The sequence below is a fragment of the Lissotriton helveticus genome, chromosome 4_1 (assembly GCF_964261635.1).
Source record: "Lissotriton helveticus chromosome 4_1, aLisHel1.1, whole genome shotgun sequence".
Classification (NCBI taxonomy): domain Eukaryota; kingdom Metazoa; phylum Chordata; class Amphibia; order Caudata; family Salamandridae; genus Lissotriton; species Lissotriton helveticus.
The window spans coordinates 2024263084-2024280320 of NC_136063.1; the positions used below are offsets into that span (position 1 = coordinate 2024263084).

The following is a 17237-nucleotide window of genomic DNA, read 5'->3' on the forward strand; positions in this document are numbered from 1 at the left end:
GTGCGGTCCTCTAACAGATCTCCGTTGCTCGAAGTTGAGTTTTGGTTGTTGTTTGTCTGGTTTCCCCATTGTGTGGGGTCTTCACCTTCTTCAGTGCTGTGGCGGTGGTATCCTCTATCGTTCCCTCCTTGTAGATCACGCGTAATCTCCTATGGCGTTGTACTGGCACGCAGTGCCGTGGTTCACGCTATTATTGCAGTACCAACCTCGGGCGTCTGCGATGTTGAATGGAGTATGTAGTCTAGTTCTGGAGGGTATATGGTAAATGCGATCAATAGTTAGTTCCCCACAGTGCTGGCATATGCTGCGTGAATGATGTGGTGCTTAAAAGCGTTGGTCGATACTGCCGTGCACTGTGTTATAGTGGAGCAGGCGTATTATCGATAGATGGTGGCAGTTGCTCATGCCGTGTCTTGCAGTGCGTCACTTGCATGGTCCGCACTTTCCGAAATGGCCGACATCCCGTGTTCTCCGTGTAAAGCGGTAGTCGCCCCAACGCTAACTGGCGTAAAGGTAGTGTCTGCCAACAGTAGTTAGACTGGTAGGACGTATGGGCACAAATTATTAGTCATAGTATGTGTATAGTATGTGGCAGCTCGTTCCTTCTGTTTGCGGCAGTAAATGGTGGAGAACATTGCATCCCTCCGCATGTACCAGCTGTGCTTAGTAGTGTTTGGCAATAAACCGGTGTCAACTGCAATGGTGGAAAGGTTGCGAGGTCAGCAACACCCTCGATCCCTCAATATACATTTGTAATCAGCAACGCCATTGTTATTTCGCATCCCAACACTTTAACATTTCCCAGCGTCTAGTTCGCAGACATAAGCATCGACTGAACAATTCTCATCGCAAATCAGTGTCCACAGGTCCCACAGCACAACATGGATAGTTAGGATATAGGTCCGTGGCGCACCTCACATTCGTCTGCGCTTTACATACACAGCTAGCTGCCACAATCGGTGGTCTGGGATCAGTATTTCAGCGATCTGGGCGCCGCCATCTTAGCGCTCGGTTTTCGCGCCCTTATTCAGACACTGCCGCTTTGAATCAGACTTTTCAGCGCCCGTCCCACCTCCGACATAATAATACACAGTAATTTTTGTGGCATCATACCCGATCGTGCTGTGCACTGTGAGATGCGTGCCGGTACATTCGCGCAGCCGTATACGCTCACTGACCGCCAGAAACCTCGTGTGAGTCACCACAAATGTACAAGCAATGTTCACGGCACAGCAGAATGCAGTTTCTCCACCACGGCAGCCTACAGCATCTTTGTCTGCCACACGTACTCACAGGGTCGCGTCTTGACATCAGTGTGTCTTTATCATCAGGTGCCCAGCATTACGAGTCGCCTACTCCACTGTTAGTTTCCGGGCAGCCATCATCTTGCCTGCTTTGGACTCGCACAGCAGCGAACACTCCGGGTCAGAATACTTCCGTTCAGCAGTTTACTCAGCAATAATGATTACTTCATTCCGCGCTGGATCTCTTCCGCCACTGCATCGTTTAGTTTTGCATAAGAACCAGTGACTTTTACCCGTTGTTTTGGCAAAGAAAAGAAGCCGTCCGGCGGAGCTGCCTAGTTAGCCAGCCATTCCGCAGTGCGCCCTCTAGCGCCCCCCGATTTGCACGAAACTTGGCAAAATTGTAGGGACTGGTAGCCCGATGTGCCTTTTGTAGGTCTCAATATATGTGCTCCAGTGGATTTTGAGAAATTAACGTTTAAAAAAAGATATATATCTGTAACAGCGGACCGGGCAGCGTTCTAGGACGCGTACTTTTCGCGCAACGGAGCTTTGTGAAGCAAAGCTGATTGGTTCTCTGGCGTCTGTCAACATTCCAAAAAGTCCGTAGCGGCCGCCATCTTGTCTCTCGGTAGGATCGAGAGACAAGAGGAGGCCAAAGCAAAGGGGGAAATAACCATAAGGGGGCATAGTAGATCTTCGCTGACCCCCTAGGTTTGATGTGGAGGTTTTAAAAGGGCCCCGCGGGGCAAAAAAAATAATAATAATAATAATCGAACGGCTGAATGGATTTGCACGAAACTTGGCAAAATATTAGGGACTGGTAGCCCGATGTGCCTTTGCTAGGTCTCAATATATGTGCTCCAGTGGATTTTGAGAAATTAACGTTCAAAAAAAGATATATATCTGTAACAGCGCTCCGCTTCGCGTAACGGAGGTTTGCGAAGCTGATTGGTCATTCTGTCACTGGGCTATAGTTGGGCTACATCTGGCTGATATTTGGGCTACATTTGTTTTTTTGTGTGTCTGGCGGCCATCTTTGGGCTACATTGGGCTACATTGGGCTACATTGGGCTACATTGGGCTTCATTGGGCTACATTTGGGCTCCAACATATATATAGGCCAATGTAGCCCAATATATATTTTTCAAAGTTAATTTTCGTAAAAACCACTGGAGCATATATCTTGAGACATAGCAAAGGCACATCGGGCTACCAGTCCCTACAATTTTGCCAAGTTTCGTGGAAATCCATTCAGCCGTTCGAGCTAAAAGTGAGTCCAACCGCCCTATGGAAATGAAGGAAATGAATGGGTAATTTGTAATTAGCAAATAGCTAATCGCAAACTAGGAATGGTAAAGAATCGCTATTTATTCCTTAAAGTTCGCTATTTAGGAAATGCAAAAAACTTTGATGATACATATGGCGGTTCATCTCTAACAAGATAAGAAGCATAGGGATACATTTATGATGACTGGCGCATCACCAGGGATGTGTTAGTCATTCTGTGCCGCTGTTCCGTCACCTATGGTGTGCTGCATTTACAATGCGGCGCATCATGGGGCAAAAACAGCACAGATGCATGATGTATCTGTGCCGTAAAGGTGGCGCATTGCTGGAGTTGTATCGCAAGTGTGATGAAGCTCCAGCAAGGGTCGGGGGTGCCCCTGTCGCAGGGTTTCTGTTCTCACACAGAACTGTGGACAGAGGATTGGAACCTCGGCGAATTAGGGTGTCCCAAAACTCACGTTAGTAATCAAAAACCCCTTAGCAAGCTAGGTACAGTGTCACATTGGATATAACAAACTCTCAATGTTTAGACAATCCAGAATATGAACTTATAGTACCTCAGGATACGTGGAACTCATGAACAGTCGGTCGTTATATATTTCTTAGAAACCAGAACATGGAGTTAAGAAGAACACATGTGTATTTGAAATGTTTATTTACTAATGCCGTCTTCTCAGGCGTAGTATCTTAGATAATACAAGTACACATATTATCAGTAGCAAAATTACCAGCATAGTTACTAGTACATAAAAAGCGAATGGTGATAGTATGTTAACATGCTGTAAATGAATAAGAGTTAGCAACACTTATAAGCAGCCGCGGGCCGTGGAGGGAGTTACGGTGAGGCAGGGAGGGGGAGAAGCAGGGTGGAGAATACAAGTACACATATTATCAGTAGCAAAATTACCAGCATAGTTACTAGTACATAAAAAGCGAATGGTGACAGTATGTTAACATGCTGTAAATGAATAAGAGTTAGCAACACTTATAAGCAGCCGCGGGCCGTGGAGGGAGTTACGGTGGGGCAGGGAGGCGGGGAGGGGGAGGGGCAGGGTAGAGAGGGCTCCACCCTGCTTCTCCCCCTCCCCGCCTCCCTGCCTCACCGTAACTCCCTCCACGGCCCGCGGCTGCTTATATCTCACCCTCCCTAATACACATATTATATTATTTGCTAAGAAGGTCTCTTTGTGTTGGTTTAGGGCGTGCCCATACTTTAGTGTCTTAGATTTGAAGGAATCACATCAGCATACACCAGCTCTCTCTTCATGTGAACCGCATCAACTGTTGTGTATGTGTGTTCGGCAAAGCAATATAAAACCCGCCTCATGCCCAGAATTGGCAGAAGTTGCACTTATGTTATGAGTATGAAGTCGTGGAGATCAGACCTCATAACAATTCTGTATCGTGTTGTTCTTGAAACTTTAGCACTCGCTGTACAGATATAGTTTAACAAGCAGATAGTAGAGCAATAACATATTATTCTTATGTAAACCACGATGAACTACTAGGTGGAAAGCTAAAGCAACAACTAAGTGTCGTGTGCAGAAGTTGCAAAAAAGGAAAAATGGCGTTTAAACCGGTAATGAGCCCATGCTAACTTAACACGGTGTAAAGATATCCAGGACCTAGATGACACCTCCCCATGATCCGGAAACGAACTGAATAAGATAATAGAAGTGCCATCTCATGAGAGCAGATTGCAAGTTTATATGTGGACGGTCCGCAAGGTAAAGCATTAAAAACTAGGAAAATTTAATGCTAAAGAAAAATAAAACAGCCAAGTACTTTATCGAGTCTTAAGCCAATAGGCAAGGTAAATAATAAAAACTTGACAAATAAGTCAATGAAATGCTAGTACTCAGCATATCAAACATGAAAAAGGTCTATGACATAACTGTGTATGCAAAATAAGCTGCAACAGCCTCCAATAGGAAGTCACCGTCTTCATCCGAAAACAGTTCAGCCATCCAATTTAAAAGCGGAAAAGAACATACGTGCTCTCCCAGCACCGGATCCTCTATCACCATCAGAGGACAGCTCGGTGGGTTTTCAAGAAAGCTCTGTTCCAAGAAAGACTGTGCTGCCGTCAGTAAATTCCAGGGACCAATTAGTCCATGCATCAATGCCACAGCCATAATCCTTTCGCCAGGACAAACCAACTCGTGAGTAATGATAGGAGTCATCAGCTGATTAAAGTCGACGTCAGGAGAAACCGGTCCGCAGAGACACAAATCAATGGCCCAATCGAAATCACAGGTCAGGCAGTGAAATACAGGCTGGACACAGGTGAAGTAGGAGAATCGAAAAGATAATCCATATGCCGTGCTTAATATCGCCAACGGCATTGTGCCATAATATTCTAGCATGCGATTGCGGAACAGTGTCAGCAGCTGCAGGGTGGGAGGTTGCATAGGAGGGACATCCATATTTAAAAATGTAAAAAAGCACAAGAGCGTCCGCTGGTAATGCAAGTAAAAATGCCAATCCACGAAGCAGAGTGGAGAAAATAGAATGAAAGAAAGCAGGGATGACTCCAAAGATTTTCTCAAATGAAGTCACGAGACCACTGGTAACAACTTTAAAAAAGTGCGCCAGGGCCTTTGTGGAGGATGCGTTAAAGATAGTCCGAACCATCTTGCTGAAATTGAAAGGCAAATCTGAATTGAGAAGGGTCTGCACCTCTGTACGGGTGTTCGCTATGTGAAGCACGAAAGTTTCACGGGCCGAACTCAAGGCCACCTCTCTCTGAGACAAAAGAGCTCTTATTCTTGCCATGCCGTTGAAATCTCTCCCAAGGTTGGTATTTGTGGCCAGATTGAAAACTCCCTATGTTCATGTGTGGGAGGAAATAGAACATTTCTGCAGCAAATAACCCGTTCACTTACTGTTACGATAAAAGGAATACTTTTAATTAACTCAGAACAATCTTCATTATTGAGAATCAAATAACTACCATTTTCCAACAACTTGAACGTGGGGATGATAGCAGGAACTGGCGTGCCTTGCAACACGCAAGCCATATTTGGTCGGTGTTTGTTGCATGAACCGTGTAACTGTATGTGCCTACACATTAGTGAATGATCTGGCGTCTCAGTGCATTCCTCTCCATTCAGATAAACTTCTTGATCATCTTTGAAACATCTGTATGTGTATGGAAGCGACCAGACCTCATGAAGAAAAGCACTACCTAAAGGTTCATAACGACCTATTGGTATATATTTCATACAATTTGAAAACTTATATAAAGCAAAAGGCAGCGTTAATAAACGCGATACGTCACAAGACGCATTTCGCGGCAACGCGATACCGTCACTATGTTGATTTCTTATCGGTTCGCGGACCGGGTCGCGGCATCTATTTGAGCTAACGGAAAGCTTCCCGGTTCGCGGACCGGGAGCGAAACAAAAAAATATTTAAAAAAAATTATTAATAAACATATAAAATATATTTTTGTATTTAAAGAAGAATACATTTTACAGCTATAGATATTAGCTTTTAAAAAACCAATGAAATTCATTGAAAAAACCATAGGTTATAGACCATATATAGTTAGGAATTAGCATTTACAAAACCTTGAAAATTCACTGAAAAAACCATAGGTTATAGACCATATATAGTTAGGAATTAGCATTTACAAAACCTTGAAAATTCACTGAAAAAACCATAGGTTATAGACCATATATAGTTAGGAATTAGCATTTAAAAAACCTTATTTTACTCACACAAAACCATTGAAATTCCATATATAGTTAGTTGCACTAACTATATATCGCGCACCCGCAATCCACTGCTGATGATGTCACATATTACATCATTCATGACATGGTCAGTGACATCACTGATGACATCACTGATGACATCTCAAATGACATCACTGATGACAACATCCAGTGACTGTATGTTTCTGTAAAGTTAAAATATGTCTTACATATTGAAGAATGAGTGGATGTATAAGTGTCTTGATGAAGGATTTAGTAGGTGCATGACTGACTGTATGAGTGAGTGATTAAATGTGTGTCACTGAGTGCATGGGTTAGTGACTAAACTGTCTTAAAACTGATGACATCTCAAATGACATCACTGATGACATCACTGATGACATCTCAAATGACATCACTGATGACATCATGACACACCAATACCAGTTACTACATACGCACTCACTGATTCCTACGTCTACACACACATTCACTCATTCACCCATACAATGACTCATACATACAGTCACTTATTATTACAACACTATCATATGCACTCATACACCTATGCAGACAGTCACACACTGCCACTCATCCATGGAGTTACTCACACACCAAGTCAGTCCTGTAAAGAATCAATCACACTTCCATTTCTTCATCTATACAGTTAAACACAGAACACCATACTTCAGTGACATCACTGATGACATCACTAATGACATCTGAAATGACATCACTGATGACATCTCAAATGACATCACTGATGACATCATGACACACCAATACCAGTTACTACATACGCACTCACTGATTCGTACGTCTACACACACATTCATTCATTCACCCATACAATTACTCATACATACAGTCACGTATTATTAGAACACTATCATATGCACTCATACACCTAGTCAGTCCTGTGAAGAATCAATCACACTTCGATTTCCTCATCTATAGTTAAACACAGAACACCATACTTTTCACACATATACTAACACATACTTACTCTCTTATACAATCACTGATACAAGTACACATTGATATGCAGTCACACACCTCCCAGCCAGCCACACACACACTCAGTCTTCCATACATCCAGTCATTCTTCAATATGTAAAACGTATTTAAACTTTACAAAAACACACAGACACTAGATGATGTCATCAGTGATGTCATTTGAGATGTCATCAGTGATGTCACTGACCATGTCATGAATGATGTAATATGTGACATCATCAGCAGTGGATTGCGGGTGCGCGATATATAGTTAGTGCAACTAACTATATATGGAATTTCAATGGTTTTGTGTGAGTAAAATAAGGTTTTTTAAATGCTAATCCCTAACTATATATGGTCTATAACCTATGGTTTTTTCAGTGAATTTTCAAGGTTTTGTAAATGCTAATTCCTAACTATATATGGTCTATAACCTATGGTTTTTTCAATGAATATATATATATATATATATATATATATATATATATATATAGGTCTTTGCAAGCAAAAGGAATTCAAGAACAATAGAGGAACAATGGTTAGGAGAGCAATAGATGAAAACATGCATATTGGCTTTATAGAGACAGTGTTACACATACATTGTCATGAGAAAGAAGAACCATGGTAATATAATGATAGCAGAGACTATGGGGCAGTCTGATACATGGCACATGGGGTAGAGGGGAGATGAGAGACTTTATTATAGACTTAAACCGGAGTTGTTGAATTGCTGATCCTTCTGAATCTGCTTGTGATTGGACAAGTTTATGAATATAAACACAAAATCTAGGATGCTTGGATTAACATTATGAGATTGCTCACTACACGGTTCAGTGTGGTCCCTAAATTAACCTAAATGAATAATGGTTGTAACCAAAAAACCTGTGTTTACTTGTTAACCAATGGAAGTCCGGATGGAGATGGACATTTTAAAATGTATGACGAACTGAGGACTGGATGCTCAACCAGGCCATTCCTCCTCTGTTTATAGTCTATATGTTAGTCCTTGATTGGATGGGTACCATATGTCCCATGATGGCCTTACAGATGCTACTCCTACTTGAATAGTCCGCACCCAACTCACTCTACACAACAACTCCAACACAGTTTTGGTGTTAAACATTTATTGACATGACTAATTATGCATCTCACTGACACCACCAGCATCTCCGTAGTGTCATTGCATGTCAACGGATTGACGCATTATATAAAGGAAAAAGTGCTAGCATTCACTGATCTAAGCACTCCGACATGGTGCTGTTACAATAACCCTGGGCCTAGTTCATGTAGTAGCACTACACATAGCTAGTGGAAGTGCACTTCGCACTACGTCAGCTATGCGAACTGCACTGTGCAAAATGCTGTTCGCACTGATTGAACAGTGCCAGATGTTTGTCCGCACTGTGCAATCAGTGCAAACTGCATCTTGCACAGTGCAAGCGGTCGTTTTCTACCGCTCGAGTAGATTTCTACTCGAGTGGAAGCTTTCTCAATGCTGACTGGTAGTTTCTTGCCGCGAGCATACGCGACCACTCGCAATGAGAAACCTGACCTCCCCGCGTTGAGAATCTCGCCGGAAGGTTTATTTTCCACGCTCTCGATCGGCAACTTGATGTTGCTGATCGCGAACGAGGAAAAAGTATAGCCGGAATGTCATTTTGCTCGCTCGCGGTTGCCAACTTGCCATTGAGGACCGCGAGCAAGCAAAAAATGACGCTACGTGTGTTAGCACTGTGCTACTTACAGTTCGCGTAGTGGCGCAAACTTCGCAAACTAAGCAAGCGTTGTGCTTCACCCAGGGTTAGTTACAAGAGACCCAACTAACACCAAAAGAATGTGACGCTCTTAAATGAGACTGGGCCAGGAAGGCAATCTATGCAACTAAAGACCAGTGCACCTAAATAAAACACCAGCAGAATAGGATGGGAAAAGTAGAGTAGCAATTTTGATTAAAAACAAAAGTTCTTACCAATAATTCTTCAGATCTGGTCATACCCTAGAGGACTCTGTCTTAGTTAAACGTCTCACACAGTGGACAGCGCTTAAATTAGGATCAACATATGCACCCACGGTTGAAAAAGCTGAATTCTATGCACATATTCTAGTACCCTATTATTAATGCTGCGATCTAACATAATTGTTGGCCGAGACTGCCATGTAGTTGGATAGATCAGGTCACATTGACCTACAAAGCTAGAATGACAAATGATCCTTACAGTAACTCATCTCAGACTACACACACTTTCAGAACCTTGGAGACTAGTTGATCCGATGGAAAAAGACTACACATTGAAATCATGTGTACGCAGTAGTAGGTACTGCATAGATTTTTTTTCTCCTGATATTGAGTAGACTTCTTGACAGATACTTTCTATCAGCGTATCGGACCATGTCTTAACCAGATTACAACTAGATGAGGACTGAACAGTCGACAGACTGATCAATGGCGATTGAACATGCACAGATATCCATTACCCGTAGACAAAAACGACTAAGCTCCTTATTTACAAAACCGCAAAGGATCCATCTGCTCACCACAAACTCTGGGCAGCAGGGAAAGCATCTGTCAGGTCGCCATGATGAGGGAAGGGCCCTCATCAAGCACAAACCCAAGGAAGTACAGACCCAACTGGAACAATAGGGCAGTTAACACAAGTCTGTAATAATTTCCACAGCCTGCAACTCTGACAATACTGACTAGGAAAAAACAAGGAATTAAATCCATTATACACATCCATAACTAAAAATGCTCACTCTAATATAAAAAAAAAAGCATATGAACAAAGGGAGAAGGTGGACCACTACAACTAAACCAATTGAAAACTTCGAACTCAATCAAAGGCATAAAAGACCATGGAGGCAGATTGATCACTAGTTCAATAGACACTATAAATACATTATAAACATTCTATGGTACTCTATGTAAATCTGAATGGAGAGATGATAGTCTGGAAGCATTCCAGAGGAAATCTGATCATGGTATTTTAAGGCAACTACAAGAAGGAGAAATCAGAGTAAGAACAACGGGGAAGACACTTCGCCCACCCTCCTCCCGAGGGCAGAGTACGCATTTAATTTTATAGGATAAGAAAAAAATTAAAATAGGACCCCTGATTATATAAAATCGATGAAGAAACCTTAGACAAGGATACTATTTCACCAGAATTCAATAGAGCTAAAATAACAGTAATACTAAATTCTAACAAAGACCTACTCTTATGTAGTAGTTACAGACCAATATCAGTTTTAAAAGAAATTGACAACATTTTTTGTGACTAGACGGGAAATGGTCTGCAGTGATCCTCCTGTCACAGGCCTAATTCATACCGATTCGATCTTCAGTCACCATTTATGAACCTTATCACAGTTATTCAGTAGTTGTGTTCTTAAATGTGAAAAAAATATTTGACTGCTTGGAATTGAAGTATTTAGGTGACATCTTAAGGAGTATAGGCCTGGGCACTGATTTTATAAGAAAAATGCAATGGCTGTATACTGAGCCTGTGGCATTGGTAAGTTGCAGGTCGTTCCTCTCCTCGATCTTTTGAACATCTAAAGGTATGAAACAGCAGTGACCGCTTTCCATATTGCTTTCATATCAGCACAGCATCAATTAGACAATAAAATGACCTGCATGGAATAATACTTGCAGTGGCAGAGTAGAAGAAAATACTGTCCACAGATGATATAATAACGACTGTGAAATAAACCGAAGTTCCTCCATTGATGTTATTTATTTTCTCTTTCTCAGAATTTTCGGGGTACAGGATGAATTGGGATATATGCAAAGCCCTGCCACTGACTGCATACTAATAAACAAGGGTCTGGAAAACATGTCACACATTGTAGAACCACTGATGTACGCAATGATGAAAGCAATTGATAGATGGTCCAGATGACAGTTTTCATTATGGGGCAATCCTCTAACTATTCGCAAAGATGCCCTTAAAAATACCTACCACAATACTAAAAGCCTTGGAAAATTGCATAAAACTATGTTTGAGGTCAGACCAGATCAAGGATTAAAATAGAACGATTTCACGCCTCAGTGAAACCAGAAGGTCGGAGACTACCACATATAGAGAGATACTGGACTGTATATCAACTATTACAACTGACATACTACCAACGTATGCTAATTCACCACTGTGGGCGCGTATCAAGTAAGAATTGACCCGATCTACCGGTGTCTTGAATCGGGTATACATTCAGACAAATAAAAGTGAAAAAAGATGTGACCTGCATTAGTCAATCACAAGCTCCTGAATAGAGCAGAGATCATAAGCTTGTAAGAGTAAACAGCAGACTACGTACTAGAGCCCCGATTTGTCATAACCGAAGCATATTGATTGAGCACAAAATTGGAACTGGGGTAGAGTAAAGGCATACATAACAAACCCATTTGCATATGGCTGGGTCTGAACTGGGTTGGCGAAGTGAGCTAAAGAACGATGATGGATTCATCCCAGATCTGTGACTGGGGGTGAGTGTCAGAAAAGTTCCAGTGCTCCATCCATCATCTCCTTGTGTTTGTAAAGGAATTCATAGCCTTAATGATTTAACCAAAGGGTTGAATACAAAACAACAGAACTGCCATTAAATTAACTTATGGGAAACACAATGGTGGAGATACCTGCAACTTCCACATTGCATGACACATTAATCGGGATGCTCACTGTCAGACTTGCCAGTATTGCCCATTGTAAAATGCATACAGTAATGGGATTTCTATAAGGGCATGGCATCCGCTTATACAAAGTATTAATAGATCCGACATTTTTAACCCCCACATCGCAAGACATGAAGAATTGGACAACTTGATGTGTATGCATGATAATGGTTTGAGGGAGGCAATACTAAAAATGTAACTACTTAAAGATTTTGCATCAGTAGCACTAGTCTCTGCATAAACTTAACATAGCAAAAATTGCTGACCCACTGCACTGTTAGAGCTGCTGTCGTACCCCTTATATTTCCTAAACTGTCATTTTCATAATCCAATGCTTTTGCCCTCACTTCTCACACATTCCCAAGTTTTTCATTTTCAGGAAATAGGCAACTGTTACATCCGAGGCAGTTTGGCCTAGGTCAAGCTCTCTGTAATAGTAGTCTGCAATGGTGACAATTATAGATCAGTCTACTCTGATGTTTTTAGGCCAGACATCTGACAGCTCTCCATTTACCTTTAAGTAGCTCTCCTGTGTGCAGCCCAGGCTGCTAAATTAAAAGAATGTGCTTATACTAAAATTGAAAAGCGTGTATTCAAGAACAGTGTGTGTATTTTTTAGAGCTAATTAGCTGATGATTAGAGAAAAAAATGTTGAATTTCCAAAATGTATTTAAAACTGATGCTAGATTGTTAAATCATATGGGCTTAGGGAAACCTATTACTTATCTTGTTACCAGAAGCATTGCAGCTATGGCTATTATCTACATAGAGACATTCCATATTGACAAGCCTTTTTCCCCCTAATGTTGGCAGCCAAACCGGATGCCCAATTGATCACTGCTGGTGATCTTGCATATGGTGGACAGTAATGGAATCCGGACTGTGGTTACTATTACAGTACAGTAATATTAATAGCTCTTAATGATTTTCATTGAACAAAAGTAGCACTTATTTCTGAAAAGGTTGGAGACCCATTCTAAGCACTATGTATCCTGTTACCTGATGTGCCTCACATACATAAAGGAAAAATAGGAAAAGAGAAGACTTTACATTATTAGCTTAGTCTTGATCCCTTAGCATTTGAGGTTAGTAGGCCAAACCAGAACTGGATACCCTTGTGGAACATGCTCCTACCTCCAAAACAGAATACACACGGATCTTGTTTTCCAAGACTTAGACTGAGAGTAAGCCTAACTTTTTTTGTGTGAGCCTCTTGAATCCTATGAATAAAATGTATTCTTAACCCTAGATATAAGGGTTAACAGAATTTGTTATGAAATTAACAAAAGCTAGGGCCAAAGGAGTTTTAAGATTGTCGTGATCAAATGTTTTTTTTCCCAGAAATTATGGCGATAGTTGAAAACATTCATGGTAACCTTGTTGGTTTGAGCTTTACTGTTAAGAATTTGTTGTAATATGACAATATATTTTTTTCTTTTGGCATCTTAATATTATCTTAGGTTTGACCGTTAGACACTTGTTCAAGACAGTATAGATCGGAGAACAGTTAACCTCTTTAATAATTACCTCAACCTGTTTTTAATGTACTGGTTCCTGGGACTCTAAGGATGGCAAGATCCAATACCCATGAGATCAAAAAGTGGTTACAACGAAAATTAAAGACTACCAGAAATTAGTTCAGATTGGAAAAAGTTCGAGAGGGTGAAAGATAATGCATCCTGTCAAGAAATTCAAGGAGATTTGAAGAATATGATTAAGCATGCCAAGATAGTAAATTATTAAGAATACTAATAACACCTGGGATTGTGAAATAATATTTTTCTGTACAAAAATGCTTAGTAAATTCTCAGATGGAGCGTTATGCCCATTGTATAGCTAGAACTAATGGCTACACTTACATGGTGATTGGAAGGTTTTATGAAACCATCAGACAACACTGTCCTATGCACCATTGCATAATAATTACTTTACTTAACTAACACGTTTCTTGAAAGCTAAAATACTATGCAGCTTGTAATCTAACTTTGCAATTGGTTAACTCATTTGTCTGATGCTATGACCTAGAACCTTTAAAATCTTTGTGTATTACCCTCTCGATCTTAAAAAGCTTTTGTTTTTTAACATGCATCCTTTTTTTTTTTTCCAGCTTCCTTTGGAATGTCCAACAGAGACAGCTACTTTTACGCTGCTATTGTAGCTGTAGTTGCTGTTCATGTAGTACTTGCAATGTTTGTCTACGTAGCGTGGAATGAAGGCTCACGACAGTGGCGTGAAGGAAAACAGGATTAAAAATGAACTCTTGAATTCAATATATTGCTGTAACAAGGAAAAATGTGTGGACTGAAAACTATCCTGGCTTTATGAAGGGCACAATAATGGTAGTCCTGTAAACTGAGAGGTAGCGCGATTCTTTTGAAAATAAGGTATCTGACTGTATATATGGATTTGTGAAATTATCACAGTGACGTATATACAACAATCTGGTTTTTCAAGCTTGTATATCAATTTACGATCTTTAGAAATAATCATTTACTATTAACAAATGTTTAGAAACGCAGCATTTTTTGTAATATAAATGCAGTTTTCAAAACACAGCTACAACTTAGAGATGCACACTGTTGCACTGATACAAATATTCTTAGGAAGGTTGACAAGTTTGTAAGTAAGACGTTTACATCCGGCACTAGCTTTTCATATTCTTTTACTTTGACGTGTCAATTCCCTGGACAAAATTAGTACAGTGAAATTAGGTTGTCCTTAACTTTTTTATTTTTTGATGGTGTACAGTAATCATGTTGTGGGACCATCATTCGAAACCTAAAATTGGAAACTGTTTTATTTAATGCTCATTGTCCAACTACACATTCTGTGTATTTTCCAAAGGGTAAATTCATGCAATAAATATTGATCAGCTTTGGTGGGATTGTGAAGCATACCCCACCGCTTACTCCATCAAAGGACTTTTTGTTTCTGCTACAATTATAAAGATCCTGTAGAAAGGGTAATTGGGGGGGAGGGGATCATGTGTAAATATTTTTATATAGTTGCTTAAATGTAGCATGTTTTCTAGTGAGATTGTAAATTATGTGTTTAAAGAATCAGCTCAAGCTTCTATCAAATGCATTTTTGTAGGTCAAGTTGAAAATAAGCAATTTAAATATAGCAAGTCTAACAGTTTATTTTGGTTAACATTCCCTTTTGTTTTAATTGTTTGAATATTTAGAAAATGCACGATGATTGAGCTCCCCACATTGTTACTCAAAGTACAGAAATGTGGTGAAATTAGTGTAAAACCAATTGCGCATGAATAATTTTAGAGCTTCATACTGTGCTGCTGTCTAGCACTTGTCAAACATGCTGGTGAGGCTGATTTATGAAATCAATATTGAACTCTGAATGATAGTATAGTATAAACGTACTCCACATGAAATTCACACAGGACGTGTTTGATGGACAGATTGTGTGGCTTTGCTGTTTTGTGCTCTTTTGTCTTTCATGGGTTCTTAGATACACAACATATATTTCATGAAACTCTCCTTCGAAGAAATGGTACCAAGTTAAATCAGTGCAAATTTCAAGTTTGTGTTCCCCTCTCGGACTGATCACACAATACCATTATATTTTGCTATTTTTAAAATCCCTAGGTATCCTATTTTGAAGGCCAACCTTTTATTTAAAAACACTATCCAAGAGTTTATTTTTCAACTGGGGATGAGCGACATTGTGAACAGTGTTTTCATGTGGCACTTGAGCTAAAAATCAGCCCACCTCCTCACACCAACCTCAATGTAAGTTGTTCAGTGTTTTGGCCACAAAATGATGCAAGTTCCACTGTAAAACGTGTGACGCCAAAGAATAGTGTAAAAGATAGTTCAGGGTAAGTCTTGATTCTCTTGAAACTCATAAAATCAATCCAAAGCTGCCCATGAAGATCTACAAGCAGAAGAATAAAAATAAATGTTTATCTTAGAAGCAAGCAACACAATTAGATTCTTTTTTGCAAATTGCATTTCCTCCCACTTTGGAAGAGTGCAAATCAATATGCACCAGTCAATGCCATGAAATACTCTGGAAGTTTGTGAGAATAATGAAATGTCAAAAAGTAACCGCAAGTATAGGTATTCTTTTCTTTAGGTAGTGTGATTGACATTAGAACTCTGTTACCATCTTTGTTTTTCCGAATGGGCATGTGTTTTGATTTCAGCAAGACACCACTGTATCATATTACTTACAGGAACATATTTAATGTCTGTAGTATTAGAGATGTTGTGCCTGGCTAATTGGATGCTGGAAAGTTTGTGTGAAATGTTTCCATCCAGTAATCAATTGAACAATATGTTTATTTTTAAGCTATTTTTGGTTGTAAAAACCCACCAGCAGGTCCCAATTGTTAAAACAAATTGTGGTTTTAATAAAGAAATGTTTTGCTTTGGTTATTTGACGTCTTGAAGTTTTCATTTAAAAAAAAAAATGAGCTTTAATAATGTGTTCAATTGTTCACATGGAACTCATTTAACAACATATATTAATGATTCAGAACAGTTACTGTAAAATAAAGACTTCAAGAAGATCTGTATACTTGTAAGGTTTCAGTCATCACAATTCTATTTACTGCACATTATTGACAAGAGGGGAAAAAACAAGGTGTGTAGAGTGAACCCGAAGTGAAATACCATAAGCGAGTCTAAATGTGAAAATAGTGAACATGGTACAGGGTATATTGGTTACGCAAGCAACCATATAATGTATAATTTTGAACAGTGCAGCAGCACTATGTTTAAGTCACATAGTGCTATAATGATCAATAGTTTGTCGGCAGAGGTGTCGACAGCGGTTTGACCCTACAAGACCGAGACACAGACGCCTACGATTCTAAAATTCTTAGACTGCTAGACAATCCAGACCACTATATGAAACTATCTGGAAACCCTCTTTCTAACATCAAATCTAAAATACTGAGGACCACTACACTTTGCCTCAATGAAAGCTTTCATACGCAACCGGAATTTGAATATCTCAATAAAAAATCGTGAAGGACACTGGTTCTGTATACCTTGCCTAAGATACACAAAAGTGTTACCGAAGCCCCTAGCAGGTCCATTCGGTCAGGCTGTGGGTAAGTACTAGAACCCATTGAGCAACATATCTTTATCAAAGACCTCATCCCCCTAATAGGTATAAATGTCAAAGACAACACCTAAATGATAAACCTCATAGAAGGTCTTGATTTTTAGGTCGAGGGTGAGCCAGCGCTGCTTTGCGAAGAGCTGTGGTAGTTCAGTACAGATAGAAGCTTCACCCACTCCCCACTCCAGAGGTCCCTTAGTGGCCAACTAGTACAACAGGTACCTCTAGTAAGCGCCACATAGCTGCGTGGCA

General features: G+C 40.2%; 1 protein-coding gene across 1 annotated transcript in view; it reads left to right on the forward strand.

Annotated features, from left to right (window-relative positions):
* Nucleotides 1–16294, forward strand: part of VMA21 (vacuolar ATPase assembly factor VMA21) — a 115910-nt gene extending 99616 nt beyond the window's left edge. The window contains exon 3 of the mRNA XM_078688662.1: nucleotides 14005–16294. Within this exon, the coding sequence (XP_078544788.1) occupies nucleotides 14005–14147 (143 nt within the window). The 3' untranslated portion in view covers nucleotides 14148–16294. The remainder of the gene's footprint in view (nucleotides 1–14004) is intronic.
* Nucleotides 16295–17237: the final 943 nt, after the last annotated feature.